The 17,599-nt window shown below is 42.5% G+C and overlaps 3 protein-coding genes across 4 annotated transcripts; 1 reads left to right on the plus strand and 2 right to left on the minus strand.

The window, feature by feature from the left end:
• The first annotated feature begins 1,066 nt into the window (after positions 1–1,066).
• Positions 1,067–2,323, plus strand: LOC115163248 (mitochondrial import inner membrane translocase subunit Tim8 A). Of its 2 annotated transcripts, none has more exons than XM_029714972.1 (2): positions 1,067–1,331; positions 1,599–2,323. In XM_029714972.1, the coding sequence occupies exons 1-2, from the start codon at positions 1,233–1,235 to the stop codon at positions 1,749–1,751; spliced, it is 252 nt and encodes an 83-aa protein (XP_029570832.1). In that variant the 5' UTR covers positions 1,067–1,232; the 3' UTR covers positions 1,752–2,323. The 2 variants fall into 2 exon arrangements, 1 of the variants encoding a protein (XP_029570832.1); XR_003869712.1 differs by having other exon boundaries at positions 1,092–1,331; positions 1,583–2,323.
• Positions 1,924–3,863, minus strand: LOC115163246 (L-amino-acid oxidase-like). The gene is made up of 3 exons (XM_029714970.1): positions 3,577–3,863; positions 3,276–3,412; positions 1,924–3,173 (listed from the first exon to the last, which is right to left on the minus strand). Exons 1-3 carry the CDS (start codon positions 3,631–3,633, stop codon positions 2,405–2,407), a joined length of 963 nt encoding a protein of 320 aa, XP_029570830.1. The 5' UTR covers positions 3,634–3,863; the 3' UTR covers positions 1,924–2,404.
• A 190-nt stretch (positions 3,864–4,053) lies between these two features.
• LOC115163247 (L-amino-acid oxidase-like) lies at positions 4,054–5,167 on the minus strand (the record flags this gene model as incomplete). Its single annotated transcript, XM_029714971.1, has 3 exons — positions 4,054–4,424; positions 4,636–4,748; positions 4,940–5,167. Coding segments are annotated over 3 exons (591 nt in total), but the record flags the coding sequence as incomplete, so codon positions are not given.
• Positions 5,168–17,599: the final 12,432 nt, after the last annotated feature.

Here is a 17,599-nt window from a genome sequence, read left to right on the forward strand (position 1 = left end):
TATTGGTTTCCTTACAATTTAAGCAGTCTATGGACAAGGTACGACAGCAATCAATGCTTTGGTTTTGTTTACCTGGCTACTGTTTCAATAAAAATTAAAATAAAGCATTTGTGGCACAATTCCAATGGAAGTCAATGGCACCTATTTTTGCATTTCCATCCTTCATATCCAAATCATCTGTAAGTGACTTCATTGAGTTACACAATCCATTTTGAGATACTTTAGGTTGGTGCGTGAAAATTCAGTGGTGTAAATACTTAAGTAAAAATACTTTAAAATACTACTTAAAAAGTTTTTTGGGGTATCTGTATTTTACTTTATTATTTGTATTTTTGACTACATTTACTTCACTACATTCCGAAAGGAAATAATGTATTTTTTACGCCCATACATTTTCCCTGACACCAAAAGGTACTCGTTACATTTTGAATGCTTAGCAGGACAGGAAAATGGTCCAATTCATGCACTTATCAAGAGAACATCCTTGGTCATCCCTACCGCCTCTGATCTGGCAGACTCACTAAACACAAATGCTTCGTTTGTAAAATCAGATCTGAGTGTTGTAGTATGTCCCTGGCATACGTAAATACATTTTAAAAATCATGAAAAAGTTGAGCTTTGGTTTGCTTAATATTCGGTATTTGATACTTAAGTATATTTAGAACTAAATACTTTTACTCAAGTAGTATTTTAATGGGTGACTTTCACTTTTACTTGAGTAATTTTCTATGAAGGTATCTTTACTTTTACTCAAGAATGACAATTTGGTACTTTTTCCACCACTGCGAAAATGCTAATATATTGTAGGTTCCATTGACTTGCATTGAATTTGTGCCTCAAATGCCATACCTTGTCCATATACTGCTTACAGTGTAAGGAAACCAATATATAATTTGGGTGAACTATCCCCTGAACAGAATCTATCCATTAGATTGCATGTGTGTATCCTATTATTAAAACTTTCACATTGTTTTATTAAAGGAGCAATATGCAGAAAATGCTCCGCCATTTCCTGTTTGCAAAAATGTGAATAGTTCGCCTAATTTCACTTAAAATAGAGGCTGAACATTGAAAATATTGGAGAGTCATGACTCATGTGTTAGTCAATTATCTTCGTAATCGAGCAAACCCACAACAAACCACTGAGCAACAAACGCACGAGCCTACAGAGAAGGTCATTATGAGCTCTACTGGTTGAATTAACCCGACTGTAACCAATCCTAGGTACTGTAATGGACGGCTTTGATTTAAATTCGTCAGAAAAGGCTGATGCTTCAGAGCTCCAAATGATGATCGCAATTGAACAACAGAAAGCGCAGTTTCAGGCCCAGGTAGGTAGTTTAGCTACATACATCAGAAATTATGCTACGAAGTTAGCTACCGTTAGTTAGTTAGCTAGCTAGCTAAAGCTAGGTACATTAACTATTCTGAACTGTATCTTGCATTTGTTTTTTTTTATTATACAATCAAATGTGTTCTCAGAATGGACAAACCGAATTACGAGTTGATTACGGAATCTTAGATTTCTGTTTGAGACCTCCATATGGAAGTTGACTTAGCTGATTCATTGCTTCTTTTGAAGGTGCATAACTTCACAGATGTCTGCTGGGACAAGTGCATGGAGAGGAGCCCGAGTTCAAAAATGGATTCACGGACAGACTTGCCTCGTGAGCTGTGTTGAGAGCTTCATTGACACTACCTTGTCTATAACCAACCGGTTCACGCAGATGGTGCAGAAGGGTGCCCATTGATGGGAGCTGGACTATGAAAAATAGGCTATAATGTTTTATTTTGTAAGAGAACTGTGCATTATGTTTTCCCTTATGCATCGAACCCATAACAGCATTGCCTAAGATGATGATATGCCACAGTACAATTATTCAACAGGTAGGCCTAAATTGGACATGCTAGAGAATCAAAGTATTTGGTTGCAATACTGCTTTATTAAAATTAAAATTAAAAAATAGGCCCAAGAACTACACCTAGACAGCAGTGCTTCTCATAACATCTGTGTGACAACATCATTTGACATACGTAGTTATTTTGTACAATACTGTAGGCTATTTAACCAAATGGCCATTTTAAAACAGTACACACAAAAATAACAGGTTAGAAAGGGGAAAAAGTATGAACATTGTGCCCTGAAGAGGACTTGTAAATAGGCCAGTAAACATTTTCAGTTCTGCTGAACATTTCGTCAACACTCCTCTCATCATGTTGTGCCATTCATATTGAGTAGAGAAGAACACATGAATACTACCGAATACATCATCAGACAGTACTAAAAATGTTTTATCAAAATAAATAGTTTTTGGTTTGGCCATTGGATTTCGTCATTTAGTTTGTCAACATTCAGCCTCTCAAGCTATTCAAAATAAAATCGATGTGCCCAGGCCCCAGATGTCTATCCTTCCAGGTTACTGATGTTCCTGGCTGCCCTTAGTGCAGATTTCATGGCAGTCTCAATCCAAGCGTGAGGTAGTGCCGTGTGCTCCCCAGCAAAGTGGACTCTGCTCTCATTCCTGAACAGGTCCGAGGCGTAGTCCGTCTGCTGGTAAGGTGTGTAAAGGGCAAAAGCCCCCAGGCTGAAGGGATCCAGCCCCCACTTCTTCACCAACCCTCCAGTGCAGAGAGAACTTATAGCCTTCCGATGGATCTTTACCAGGTCATCCAGCACCAACACCTTCAGCTCATCCTCGCTGACCCCCTGGAATAGAGTGGACTCATCGGAACAGGTATAGAACGCAAGGAGAGCCCCCCCCCCAGTCGTGCCTGGGAAGCTGTGGCTAGGGTAGTAGATGAAACGAGAGGGGAGATCCGTGATGCTTTTCCCCCCTTTGATACCATCCTTTTCCCAGAATCTCTCGCTGAAGCTGAGGGCCACCTTGGTGGAGCTGGCGTAGTTCACGGACCGTAGGGCCTCCATCTTCTGGGGTGACAGCGGGGGTTGGAAGTCCATGAAGAGGGTGGCCTTTGCTGTAGCTGCCACCAGGGCATAGTCTACTGTGAGGTTGGTCAGAGAGGATGGATCACGCCAGTCCTGGTAGGATACGGTCACAATGCTGCTGGTTTGACTGATGAGTCGGACCTTGGAGTTGAGAAGGATAGTGCAGTTGAGGGCCTGGTAAAATGCCCTCGGTAAATGGTCAAACCCACCAGTGATCTCGTAATAGCTGAAAAACAGAACATTCCACTACTTTAATACACTACTTAACAAACACTAGATGTAGGGCGGGGTGTCTAATTTGATTGTATGTGCATAGTGGTGTTCTTACACAGTGTTGTCATTGATATCCGACTGAGTATACAGCATCTCAGTAAGTGATGTGTAGAAGAAGCTGTTCTCATTCAGGATATCTCCAATCATGCGCAGGGCACCACGACTCAGGATCCCCTCCTTCACTAGATACTCCTGTCAGAAAACAACACTCATTAAAATGGCTGAATAAAGATATTTAAATACATTTGTTCCCATTTCTAGTAAGGAAAGTGGCAAAGTGCATACCAATTTAGAGTCTGACAATAATCCTGCATCTTGTCTGATGGTTACCTATAAGCAACCAAGTGTTTTCTTACCTTGACTGAGCACGAGTCATATTTTCTCAACATGGCCTCGCAGCCAGCTGTCTTCATATCATCCCTTATCTACAACAAATCATTTGTATAAATCATTTGTTATAACTGTGTTATGTGACACATACCTGTATATAACAACATTTAACATATTACACAGTGTTCCACCACAGGAGTCTGAACATGCTGACCAGACCGCGTGCGTGCGTCGCATGCGCCATCTAATTTAAACATTGGGTTATTTTACCTGAAATGCACAAGGTCCTCTACTCCAACAATTAATCCACAGATAAAAGGGTAAACAGAGTTTGTTTCTAGTAATCTCTCCTCCTTCAGGCTTCTTCTTTGGACTTTATATTGCGGTTGGCAACCAACTTTATGGTGCATTACCACCACCGACTGGAGTGTGGACCTCAGTTCATCTTTCAATCACCCACGTGGTATATGCTCCTAAAAACCAATGAGGAGATGGGAGAGGCGGGACTTGCAGCGCATCAAGCGTCACAAATAGAACCAAGTTCTATTTTAGTGCCTGGCTACACAGATGTTCTTTGACGTACGAAAGCTGTGTGGGTGCAATGATTGAATAACGTGTGTACATTTATTTTGCAACGCGAATGGTGGGAGCCCCCCCTCCCTTTGCACACACCTTCCACAGGGCCAAGTCAAAGAGCTGACCAGCCAATTTTCCCCTTTCCTTGTCAGTCAAGGGATAGTTCAGCACGTCTGGGTTCTCTTTAACTCTGTATGTTTTCTGCAGCAACCTGTTCACATGGTAATATGTGTTGATGTCATTCTGGATAAATGGATTCAGTCCAAGGCCCATTTTTGATGAAAATGATAAAAGAATTCTGTTGAATTAAAAATGCCATAGTTAACATTGTATTGATGGTTAAAGTACACTTGCTATCATTCTTATGCAACTCTATAGGACATGCACCTATATCTGATAATGATTCATTTGAGATAGGATGCTTGACCTCTTTTGAACAATAACATATGAAGACAGGGGATAAGAGGTAGCTACTTATTTCATGTGGTAGGACAATAGGCCTAACTCACTTGTGAAAGCTAGGGATCCTCATAGCACCCAGCTCTGCATACCATCCCTCTCTTCTATTTATGTAGGTCTCCACCCGTCCTCCAATTCGATCACTTGCCTCTATTAAAGTCACCTTGTCCAAAAAAACTAAAGCTATCAGTTTCCCCCTTTTGCACAGTAGGCCTATTATTAGTCATAACCAGATAATTACAATACTGACACTAAATTCCTTTCTCAGTATGTCAATCATAAGTCAATTAGCATATGTCAATGATATTAATTGTGTTAACATTGATACAGTAAATTATACAAAAGATACTGTACCTTGTGCCCTGCGTCCTCCAGAAACTTTGCTGCAGTCAGTCCAGCAATAGCACCACCGATGATGCCAATATGATGAGGTGTCTTTGTGAAGGGAAGACCTCTGTCCACAATTTCAAGGAGTTCTGCATAGTCTGAATCTTGCAGGCACTCAAAAAGAGGATCCTCAATGTATCCATTGACACTGAAAACTATGATCACAACATAGCGACAGGAACTGGAAAGAGCAAAAGTAAATGTTTAATAGGCCTGTAGGCTTACAATATAAAAAAACATGTATAAATGTATTTTTAAAAGGACTACAGAGGGATTTGTTATTAAAGTAGATGCAACATACATGAATGGCATACAGTCTGCTGGGCTATTCTTATTTCCACCCCAAATCACAAAACTAGATCTAGAATGACTTTTAGAATGTTCCTGAACATTCCTTTTTTTACTTTCCAATGATTTGTAGGAATTCAACAACAAGTTTTTACAAAAGCAGAAGTTATTGTTTTGCAATTATACATAGATAATCACATTTTTATTTGTATTTGCATTGCCCCATAAGGTGACACAATACTTGTTATTTTGTCTGGACTCCCTGAAACAATGCATTTTTACAAATTCTTCAAATAAACAAAAATATAGGCTATGAACTTTGACCACAAGTCAATTTGTCATTATAACTAAGCTAAAGTAAGATGTGTTTAATAAAAAGGAAAATACTTACCCTATGTGGCGTTGTGCAAATATTGTATCATCTTGACTCCTAAGGCCAGAGTCCTTGCTTTCCCTTTTCTGGTGATGCTGATGCCCACCGGAGAAATAGAAACCTAAAGCGAAACGTGGAGGCAAGTACTTTAGCCTAGATAATGTGATTGACTTTGTTTTACTAATATTATATATGTTATATAATATTGAACCCCACCTCACCAATTTAAGTTACACATTTGTTTTCGTTGCTCATTAAATGAAGAAAATTAACATTAATTTGCGAATCATACATATCATGACGACTTACCTTAAAACACCTATATATGAATAAATCATTAGGCCTACACACTTAAACTGAGATACAGGTAGACTACCTTCATTGGGACCACTCACCTTCATCATAAAAACTTCTCAAAAGCGATAATGCATAAATTAAACAAATATCTCTGAGCTACAGTGGGGGAAAAAAGTATTTGATCCCCTGCTGATTTTGTACGTTTGCCCACTTACAAAGAAATGATCAGTCTATAATTTTAATAGTAGGTTTATTTGAACAGTGAGAGACAGAATAACAACAAAAAAATCCAGAAAAAAACGCATGTCAAAAATGTTATAAAATGATTTGCATTTTAATGAGGGAAATAAGTATTTGACCCCTCTGCAAAACATGACTTAGTACTTGGTGGCAAAACCCTTGTTGGCAATCACAGAGGTCAGACGTTTCTTGTAGTTGGCCACCAGCTTTGCACACATCTCAGGAGGGATTTTGTCCCACTCCTCTTTGCAGATCTTCTCCAAGTCATTAAGGTTTCGAGGCTGATGTTTGGCAACTCGAACCTTCAGCTCCCTCCACAGATTTTCTATGGGATTAAGGTCTGGAGACTGGCTAGGTCACTCCAGGACCTTAATGTGCTTCTTCTTGAGCCACTCCTTTGTTGCCTTGGCCGTGTGTTTTGGGTCATTGTCATGCTGGAATACCCATCCACGACCCATTTTCAATGCCTTGGCTGAGGGAAGGAGGTTCCCACCCAAGATTTGACGGTACATGGCCCCGTCCATCGTCCCTTTGATGCGGCAAAGTTGTCCTGTCCCCTTAGCAGAAAAACACCCCCAAAGCATAATGTTTCCACCCCCATGTTTGACGGTGGAGATGGTGTTCTTGGAGTCATAGGCAGCATTCCTCCTCCTCCAAACACAGCGAGTTGAGTTGATGCCAAAGAGCTCAATTTTGGTCTCATCTGACCACAACACTTTCACCAGTTGTCCTCTGAGTCATTCAAATGTTCATTGGCAGACTTCAGACGGGCATGTATATGTATTCTTGAGCAGGGGGACCTTGTGGGCGCTGCAGGATTTCAGTCCTTCATGGCGTAGTGTGTTACCAATTGTTTTCTTGGTGACTATGGTCCCAGCTCCCTTGAGATCATTGACAAGATCCTCCCGTGTAGTTCTGGGCTGATTCCTCACCGCTCTCATGATCATTGCAACTCCATGAGGTGAGATCTTGCATGGAGCCCCAGGCCGAGGGATATTGACAGTTCTTTTGTGTTTCTTCCATTTGCGAATAATCGCACCAAATGTTGTCACCTTCGTACCAAGCTGCTTGGCGATGGTCTTGTAGCCCATTCCAGCCTTGTGTAGGTCTACAATCTTGTCCCTGACATCCTTGGAGAGCTCTTTGGTCTTGGCCATGGTGGAGAGTTTGGAATCTGATTGATTGATTGATTGCTTCTGTGGACAGGTGTATTTTTTACAGGTAACAAGCTGCGGTTAGGAGCACTCCCTTTAAGAGTGTGCTCCTAATCTCAGCTCGTTACCTGTATAAAAGACACCTGGGAGCCAGAAATCCTTCTGATTGAGAGGTGGTCAAATACTTATTTCCCTCATTAAAATGCAAATCAATTTATAACATTTCTGACATGCGTTTTTCAGGATATTTTTGTTGTTATTCTGTCTCTCACTGTTCAAATAAACCTACCATTAAAATTATAGACTCATCCTTTCTTTGTCAGTGGGCAAACGTACAAAATCAGCAGGGGGTCAAATACTTTTTCCCCCCACTGCATATAGCTTAGCTATATTACTTAGCCTAAATCTTTTCTAGGATTCTTACAAGTTGGCGTCTCACCATGAAAGACTGGAAATCACACATGTTATGTGTGAAATTGCACCCAACGTATTTTAATGAGAGACCTATGTGGGCTCCTGAGGTTGGAAATAAATATTTTCCCAAAAAGGCTCGAGATTCAACCACACTGAGGAAATTAGATTAGTGAGGTTTACTATTCACCAGCATACCTAATTTCCCCCTTCCCACCAACATAATATATGTTTTATAGTGCATATTAGTGTCACCTGAAGTGCACCTTGCTTTACCTAACCTGAGATAGAGAAATTGTATTTTAAGATTCAAAGATAAGATTCTAAAGTGAGTTATATTTAATTGGATACATACATTGACGGTTAGGTTAAATCAATCAGAACGTCTACTCACCTTAGTGTGACGTCAAATGATAAGCCTGTCTTCGTTTATACTGCAGGAGGAGTGCAATCGAAAGTAAACGTGAAGGTTTCAAAAGGGTTACATCATTGGAATTCCTTTATTTCCGTTCATTGAGAATTGGATACATATCAAAAGCCGCTTGATAAGACTTTTAATTAATGTGACGTAAACAGTCAGCAACACATTAACTGTGATAATGCAATGAATGTGCTCCACAATGCACCTTTCACCATGCATAATAACTTGATTGCTATATTACTCTTTATAACAAAAATTATCAACAGAAAAAGAACAAGACGAAAGTAAATCTCTCCAAATGTTTCGTACTTCCTTGACTGCATTAATGATGCATCCCAATGGCACCCTATTCTATACAATCCGCTGTTAGTCCTGGTCAAAAGTAGTGTACTACCAAAAACAAAAAAAGGTGTCATTTGGGATGGGTAAAAGTAGTGTACTACAAAGGGAAAAGGGTATCATTTGGAATGTAACAGTAAAACTTTGACGTTCACCTGGCTTTTATTATATTGGGTGTTGTAGACAGATTGGCATTTGAGCCTTATTAAAGCTAGAATACTTAATTGAAGCAATAACAAAGCGAACCCCGCATCTGTTTTAGTAAAAAGCGACGGCGAAATATAACCACTCTCAAATGTATTAAGATCACTTTATTGGTAAATTGCACACAAGTTCCAACCGAAATTTGACTTCCGCTTTTAACCTAACCCCTCCGAAAGACACATACAGATTTTGGAGAGGTGCGGGGGGCTGCTACCGTGGGAACCGGGAAGCTGTTGTTGCCTTGGTCAAGGGTACAACGGCAGGCAATGGCATCTAGGATTTGATACCAGCAACCCTCCAGTTGTCAACTCACTTCCCACAATATTTTTCCCGTCGGTATGGATGCAAATAAAAAATAATGCCCTTTTTACTCCATACATTTTCCATGACACCCAAAAGTACTTGTTACATTTTGAAAGGATCCAAGTCCAATTCATACACTTATCAAGAGAAAATCCCTGGTCATCTTTACTGCCTCTGATCTGGTGGACTCACTAAACACAAATTAATGCTTTGTTTGTAAATTATATCTTAGTGTTGAAGTGTACCCCTGGCTATCCACCTATATATATATTTGATCACTTGCCTACTAGGTGACTTCCACACATATATATATATATCAGGCGCAGGAGAGCAAAAACTGTGTTTACAACGGAGCAGTTTAATAATAAAAACCACCGGAAACAGAACAAACAATCAATGGGTACAAAACCCGTCGCACACCAGATAAACGTGCACATGCACTTACAATAAACAATTCCGGACAAGGACATGGGGGGAACAGAGGGTTAAATACACAACATGTCATGATGGAATTGAAACCAGGTGTGTGGGAAGACAAGACAAAAGAAAATGGAAAATGAAAAGTGGATCGATGATGGCTAGAAGACCGGCAATGGCGACCGCCGAACGCCGCCCGAACAAGGAGAGGAACCAACTTCGGCGGAAGTTGTGACAGTACCCCCCCCTTGACGAGCGACTCCAGCAGCGCGCCAACACCGGCCTCGGGGACGACCCAGAGGGCGAAGCGTAGGGCGATCTGGACGAAGACGGTGGAACTCCTGCAGCATTGAAGGGTCCAACACGTCCTCGACCGGAACCCAGCACCTCTCCTCCGGACCGTACCCCTCCCACTCCACGAGATACTGAAGGCCCCTCGCCCGACGCCTCGAATCCGGTATGGAGCGAACGGAGTACGCCGGGGCCCCTTCGATGTCCAGAGGGGGCGGAGGAACCTCCCGCACCTCAGACTCCTGGAGCGGGCCAGCCACCAACGGCCTGAGGAAAGACACATGGAACAAGGGGTTAATACGGTAATCGGGGGGAAGCTGTAACCTATAACAAATCTCGTTCACTCTCCTCAGGACTTTAAATGGCCCCACAAACCGCGGACCCAGCTTCCGGCAGGGCAGGAGGAGGGTCGAGAGCCAGACCCGGTCCCCCGGTGCAAACACCGGGGCCTCACTGCGGTGATGGTCTGCGTTCTTTTTTTGGTGCAGCACGGCCCGCTGAAGGTGAACACGGGCAGCTTCCCATGTCTCCTCCGCGTGCCTGAACCAGTCGTCCACTGCAGGAGCCTCGGTCTGACTCTGATGCCAAGGCGCCAGAACCGGCTGGTACCCCAGTATGCACGGGAAGGGAGAGAGGTTAGTGGAGGAGTGGCGAAGCGAGTTCTGTGCCATCTCGGCCCAGGGCACGAATGGTCCTGGCAATAAGACCGCAGAAACCTGCCCACATCCTGGTTTACTCTCTCCACCTGCCCATTACTCTCGGGGTGAAACCCCGAAGTAAGGCTGATCGAGACCCCCAGACGTTCCATGAACGCCTTCCGGACCCTAGACGTGAACTGGGGACCTTGATCAGACACTATATCCTCAGGCACTCCGTAGTGCCGGAAGACGTGCGTAAACAAGGCATCCACAGTCTGTAGGGCCGTAGGGAGACCGGGCAGAGGGAGGAGACGGCAGGACTTAGAGAACCGATCCACAACGACCAAGATCACGGTGTTACCCTGTGAGGGGGGGAGATCGGTAAGAAAATCCACCGACAGGTGCGACCAAGGCCGTTGTGGAACGGGTAAGGGGTGTAGCTTCCCTCTGGGCAGTTGCCTAGGAGCCTTACACTGGGCGCACACCGAGCAGGAGGAAACATAAACCCTCACGTCCTTAGCCAAGGTAGGCCACCAGTACCTCCCGCTCAAACAAGGCACTGTCCGACCGATCCCAGGATGACCAGAGGAGGGTGACGTGTGGGCCCAATAGATCAACCGGTCACGGACAGCAGACGGGACATACAGATGCTCAGCGGGACACTGGACGGGAGCGGGCTCTGCACGTCCAGCTCCCACACTACCGGTGCCACCAGGCAGGAGGCTGGGAGTATGGGAGTGGGATCCATGGGCCGCTCCTCTGTGTCATACAGCCGGGCCAATGCGCCTGCCTTCACGTTCTGGGAGCCTGGTCTGTAGGAAAGGGTGAACACAAAACGGGTGAAAAACATGGCCCATCTTGCCTGGCGAGGGTTCAGTCTCCTCGCTGCCTGGATGTACTCCGAATTGCGGTGGTCTGTCCAGATGAGAAAAGGGTGTTTTGCCCCCTCAAGCCAATGTCTCCACGACTTCAGAGCCTTTACGACAGCCAACAGCTCCCGGTCCCCCACGTCATAGTTTCGCTCCGCCGGGCTGAGCTTCTTCAAGAAGAATGCAAACAATAAACAATTCCGGACAAGGGCATGGGGGGGAACAGAGGGTTAAATACACAACATGTAATGATGGAATTGTAACCAGGTGTGTCGAAGACAAGACAAATTAAATGGAAAATTAAAAGTGGATCAATGATGGCTAAAAGACCGGCGACGCTGCTCAGATAGCTGATGTTTAAAGCTAGTAAGGGAGATATAAGTCTCCAGCTTCAGCGATTTTTGCAATTCGTTCCAGTCACTGGCAGCAGAGAACTGGAAGGAAAGGCGGCCAAAGGAGGTGTTGGCTTTGGGGATAACCAGTGAGATATACCTGCTGGAGCGCGTGCTACAGGTGGGTGTTGTTATCGTGACCAGTGAGCTGAGATAAGGTGGAGCTTTACCTAGCATAGACTTATAGATGACCTGGAGCCAGTGTGTCTGGCGACGAATATGTAGCGAGGGCCAGCCGACTAGAGCATACAGGTCGCAGTGGTGTTTGGTATAAGGGGCTTTGGTAACAAAACGGATGGCACTGTGATAGACTGCATCCAGTTTGCTGAGTAGAGTGTTGGAAGCTATTTTGTAGATGACATCGCCGAAGTCGAGGATCGGTAGGATAGTCAGTTTTATTAGGGTAAGTTTGGCGGCGTGAGTGAAGGAGGCTTTGTTGCGAAATAGAAAGCCGATTCTAGATTTGATTTTGGATTGGAGATGTTTAATACGAGTCTGGAAGGAGAGTTTACAGTCTAGCCAGACACCTAGGTATTTGTAGTTGTCCACATATTCTAGGTCAGAACCGTCCAGGGTAGTGATGCTAGTCGGGCGGGCGGGTGCGGGCAGGGAACGGTTGAAAAGCATGCATTTGGTTTTACTAGCGTTTAAGAGCCGTTGGAGGCCACGGAAGGAGTGTTGTATGGCATTGAAGCTCGTTTGGAGAAAAGAGTCGGCCCGAGAATTGAACCCTGTGGTACCCCCATAGAGACTGCCAGAGGTCCGGACAACAGGCCCTCCAATTTGACACACTGAACTCTGTCTGCGAAGTAGTTGGTGAACCAGGCGAGGCAGTCATTTGAGAAACCAAGGCTATTGAGTCTGCCGATAAGAATACGGTGATTGACAGAGTTGAAAGCCTTGGCCAGGTCGATGAAGATGGCTGCACAGTACTGTCTTTTATCGATGGCGGTTATGATATTGTTTAGTACCTTGACCTTGGCTGAGCTGCACCCATGACCAGCTCGGAAACCGGATTGCACAGCGGAGAAGGTACGGTGGGATTCGAAATGTCAGTGATCTGTTTATTAACTTGGCTTTCGAAGACTTTAGAGAGGCAGGGCAGGATGGATATAGGTCTATAACAGTTTGGGTCTAGAGTGTCACCACCTTTGAAGAGGGGGATGACCGCGGCAGCTTTCCAATCTTTAGGGATCTCGGACGATATGAAAGAGAGGTTGAACAGACTGGTAATAGGGGTTGGGGTAGCCAGGAGGAAAGTATGGCCAGCCGTAGAGAAATGCTTATTGAGATTTTCGATTATCAGGGATTTGTCGGTGGTGATCGTGTTACCTAGCCTCAGTGCAGTGGGCAACTGGGAGGAGGTGCTCTTGTTCTCCATGGACTTTACAGTGTCCCAAAACTTTTTAGAGTTAGAGTTACAGGATGCAAATTTCTGTTTGAAAAAGCTAGCCTTGCTTTCCTGACTGACTGAGCCTATGCCCTCCAAGGCATAGGCTGCAACCCTGCCCAGTCATATGAAATCCATAGATTAGGGCCTAATACATTTATTTCAATTGACTGATTTCCTTATATTAACTGTAACTCAGTAAAATCTTTGAAATTGTTGCGTGTTGCGTTTACATTTTGATTCAGTATAGATTTTTGATGATGCATTCATTTTTTTCGATTTATCACATTATTCTGGTGAGCAGGGCTGATTTAGTATTCTAGAGCAGGGGTTCCCAAACTCTTTATAGTCCCGTACCCCTTCAAACATTCAACCTCCAGCTGGGTACTCCCTCTAGCACCAGGGCCTGCGCACTCTCAAATGTTGTTTTTTGCCATCATTGTAAGCCTGCCACACACACACAACCCGGCTTGTGGGAAGTGACAAAGAGCTCTTATAGGACCAGGGCACAAATAATAATATAATAATAATCAATACATATAAAACCTTATTTGTTCATCAAAAATTGTGAATAACTCACCACAGGTTAATGAGAAGGGTATACTTGAAAGGATGCACGTAACTCTGCAATGTTGGGTTGTATTGGAGAGAGTCTCAGTCTTAAATCATTTCCCGCACCCAGTCTGTACCTGTATTTAGTTTTCATGCTAGTGAGAGCTGAGAATCCGCTCTCAGATAGCTACGTGGTTGCAAAGGGCATCAGTGTCTTAACAGCACAATTTGCCAAGGCAAGAAACTCTGAGTGCAGCCCTATCCAGAAATCTGGCAGTGGCTTCTGATTAAATTAAATTGTCACAGAACCACTTGTTGCAATTTCGATGAGGCTCTCTTGTTCAGATATCAGTAAGTGGACTGGAGACAGGGCATGAAAGGGATAACGAATCCAGTTGTTTGTGTTGTCCGTTTTGGGGAAGTACCTGTGTAATTGCGCACCCAGCTTACTCAGGTGCTTCGCTATATCACATTTTACATTGTCCATAAGCTTGAGTTCATTTGCACACAAAAAATCATACAATGATGGAAAGACCTGTGTGTTGTCCTTGTTAATGCAGACAGAAAAGAGCTCCAACTTCTTAAACAACTTCTTCGGGATCGGCGTCCTGTCCACGGGATGGTTGAGCTAACATTGGCTAATGCGATTAGCATGAGGTTGTAAGTAACAAGAAAATGTCCCAGGATATAGACATATTTGATATTGGCAGAAAGCTTAAATTCTTGTTAATCTAACTGCAATGTCCAATTTACAGTAGCTATTACAGTGAAAGAATACCGTGCTATTGTTTGAGGAGAGTGCACAATTTTGAACATGAAAAGTTATTAATAAACAAATCAGGCACATTTGGGCATTATTGTTACAACATTGTGAACAAAAATGCAATGGTTCGTTGGATCAGTCTAAAACGTTGCACATACACTGCTGCCATCTAGTGGCCAAAATATAAATTGCACCTGGGCTGGAAAAATACATTATGGCTTTTCTCTTGCATTTCAAAGATGATGGTACAAACAAAAATACAAAAGAACGGTTGGTTTTTCTTTGTATTATCTTTAATCAGATCTATTGTGTTATATTCTACTATATTCCTTTCACATTTCCACACCCTTCAAAGTGTTTCCTTTCAAATGGTACCAAGAATATGCATATCCTTGCTTCAGGGCCTGAGAAACAGGCAATTAGATTTGGGTATGTAATTTTAGGTGACAATTGAAAAAAAGGGGCGGATCCTTAAGAGGTTTTTAATCATAGCCTCAATTTTGTCCAGCACAGTGAATATAGTTGCGGAGAGTCCCTGTAATCCTAGATTCAGATCATTCAGGCGAGAAAAAACATCACCCAGATAGGCCAGTCGTGTGATAAACTCGTCATCATGAAAGCGGTCAGACAAATGTAAATTATGGTCAGTAAAGATAACTTTAAGCTTGTCTCTTAATTAAAAAAAAATTGTCAATACTTTGCCCCTTGATAACCAGTGCACTTCTAAGTATGTTGTAAAAGCATTACATGGTCGCTGCCCATATCATTGCACAATGCAGAAAATACACGAGAGTTCAGGGGCCTTGCTTTAACAAAGTTAACCATTTTCATTGTAGTGTCCAAAACATCTTTCAAGCTGTCAGGCATTCCCTTGGCAGCAAGAGCCTCTCAGTGGATGCTGCAGGGTATAGTTTTTTTGGCCTTTTCCTCCAGCATTGTCCCAGCCATATCTGCGGCAGCAGGAAGAATTAAGTTCTCCACAATAGTATGGGGCTTGCCTGTCCTAGCCACTCGGTAGCTCACCATATAAAATGCCCCTTCTTATTAATGGTATCTGTTGCTTTTATACATGTCTTACTACTCAAAAGTCGTCTTAATTTTCGCTCAAAAAACTCCTGTGGTTTATTTTTCAAATTGTCATGTTTCATTTCAAGAGTGAAGGTTTCCAGTGAGAAAGTAACGATTAATGTGATTGGATGTTAATTATTTGACTATGCTACCTGTATTTGACATTGTGTTGTTATTTTGCTGAACACTAGATTGTTTGTTTAATTTTATTTTATTATAAGAGGGCCAATTGCTGAGCCAATTGTGCCGTGCCCTAAGGTGAGAAAAAAACCTCACCCAAATATATAGCCCCATTGGAAAATATAAATGTACTGTTCGAAAATGTGAATGAAAAAAAAGTAACGTTTATTTTAATTTTATGTGAATCACATTTTTATTTGGCGTACCTCTGACGGCATTGCGCGTACCCCCACCCCAGTTTGGGAATACTTGTTCTAGAGCATCAAGTAATTAATTTGTATTTATCTAGGCAAGTCAGTTAAGAACAAATTCTTATTTAAAATGATGGCCTACCCCAGCCAATGCTGGGCCAATTGTGCTGTGCCCTATGGGACTCCCAATCACGGCCGGTTGTGGTACAGCCTGGAATCGAACCAGGGTCTGTTAGTGACGCCTCTAGCACTGAGATGCAGTGCCTTAGACCACTGCGCCACTCGGGATCTGTCACGTCCTGACCAGTATAAGGGTTATTTGTTATTGTAGTTTGGTCAGGACGTGGCAGAGGGTATTTTGTTTATGTGGTTCGGGGTGGTGATTTATGTAGTAGGGTGTTTGATTTATTATTTCCGGGTTTTTTGGGGTTATGTTCTAGGTTTGTATTTCTATGTGGTCTCTAGTCTTTTGTATTTCTATGTCTAGTTTATTGGGGTTGGACTCTCAATTGGAGGCAGGTGTTTTCTAGTTGCCTCTGATTGAGAGTCCTATATATGGGTATGTGTTTGGTTAAGTGTTTGTGGGAGATTGTTTCTTGTTTTGCCTGTGTGAGCGTGACAAGACAGTTTTGTTGTTCGGGAGTTCTTTGTTTTGTTATTTTGGTGTTCTCTTGATTTAAAATAAATTAACAAGATGAGCATCCACATTCCTGCTGTGTTTTGGTCCTCTATTCCCGACAACTGTTACAGGATCCCTCTTCTGTAATGACAGAAGAGAAGCTGCATGTAGCCTATCCAATTATAGACAAGTTGACTGACAAATAGCCTACCAAATGTAAAAATTATAAGCAGAAAATATGTAAATGAAGTTTAATAGCAAATAAAATGTGCACCCCCTGTCAAACTATCGTTATGCCATCCCTGTCCATTTTCCATTCATCAAATAGCTGGTGTGCTTTTGGATTCTATTATTATTTTAGAGTGGATGAACTTGTGCAGTTATGGAGCTTTTAAAGTAATTTGTTTTACAATCAGACGGACATGGTATGACTAGTTCTGCTTACCAGTATGCCACATATGAAAAGGTAATACATTTTAAATGTGAAAAAACATACATTTACTAACTAGGCCCATCAAAATGTTTCATGGATGCGCAAGAGGTCCCATACCAGCATGAAATTAATAATTGCCATATTCACCCTAGACCACAATATGTCACTTTTGTTTTTTATCTTGAATGAAATTCGAATTTATTGGCTAACCTTGACATCAATAATTCGTTTTTATCTTTAACCCTACTCTGTAAGTATAGCAAAAACCTTGAGCAACATTTTTTTGCAGCAGTTTGCTTCTCACTCATTTTTAGACAATGTCCGGCCCTTCTAGTGTCCATTTAGAAAGGTTGTGTCTACATGGAGTACAACTACGACTGGAAGTGACTTTTTGTAGCAGGTTCTGAGAGGATTTTAGCTAACTCTAACCAATGACCCTGTACTATGGGTATGACAATTACTTTATACTGTTCTAATTAAGTTGGTGACCAGTTTATAATAGCAATAAGGCACTTCGGGGGTTTGTGGTATATGGCCAATATACCACTGCCAAGGGCTGTGTCTTAAGAACAGCCCTAGTCGTGGTATATTGGCCACATACCACACCTCATCTGGCCTTTTTGCTTAATCATAGTAGTCAAAACAAGTTAAATCGACATCCATTGATGGAAAATGATCTGTCGAGTTTAATAAAATGAAATTATATTTTATATTTTCTTGCGATATATTCTGAAACTCCGAATAATCATTATTTTGATGGAAAACCGAATTTTGCATCTTAGCCTACGTAGTTA

This window comes from Salmo trutta, chromosome 26, assembly GCF_901001165.1.
Source record: "Salmo trutta chromosome 26, fSalTru1.1, whole genome shotgun sequence".
NCBI lineage: Eukaryota > Metazoa > Chordata > Actinopteri > Salmoniformes > Salmonidae > Salmo > Salmo trutta.

Excerpts from the sequence above, each read along its gene's own strand:
- LOC115163248 (XM_029714972.1), top strand. The coding sequence starts at position 1,233 with ATGGACGGCTTTGATTTAAATTCGTCAGAAAAGGCTGATGCTTCAGAG. Across the intron at positions 1,332-1,598 it reads AAGCGCAGTTTCAGGCCCAG|ATGTCTGCTGGGACAAGTGC; the intron begins GTAGGTAGTTTA and ends ATAACTTCACAG.
- LOC115163246 (XM_029714970.1), bottom strand. The coding sequence starts at position 3,633 with ATGAAGACAGCTGGCTGCGAGGCCATGTTGAGAAAATATGACTCGTGC. Across the intron at positions 3,413-3,576 it reads ATGACTCGTGCTCAGTCAAG|GAGTATCTAGTGAAGGAGGG; the intron begins GTAAGAAAACAC and ends GTTTTCTGACAG. Across the intron at positions 3,174-3,275 it reads GATATCAATGACAACACTGT|CTATTACGAGATCACTGGTG; the intron begins GTAAGAACACCA and ends TCTGTTTTTCAG.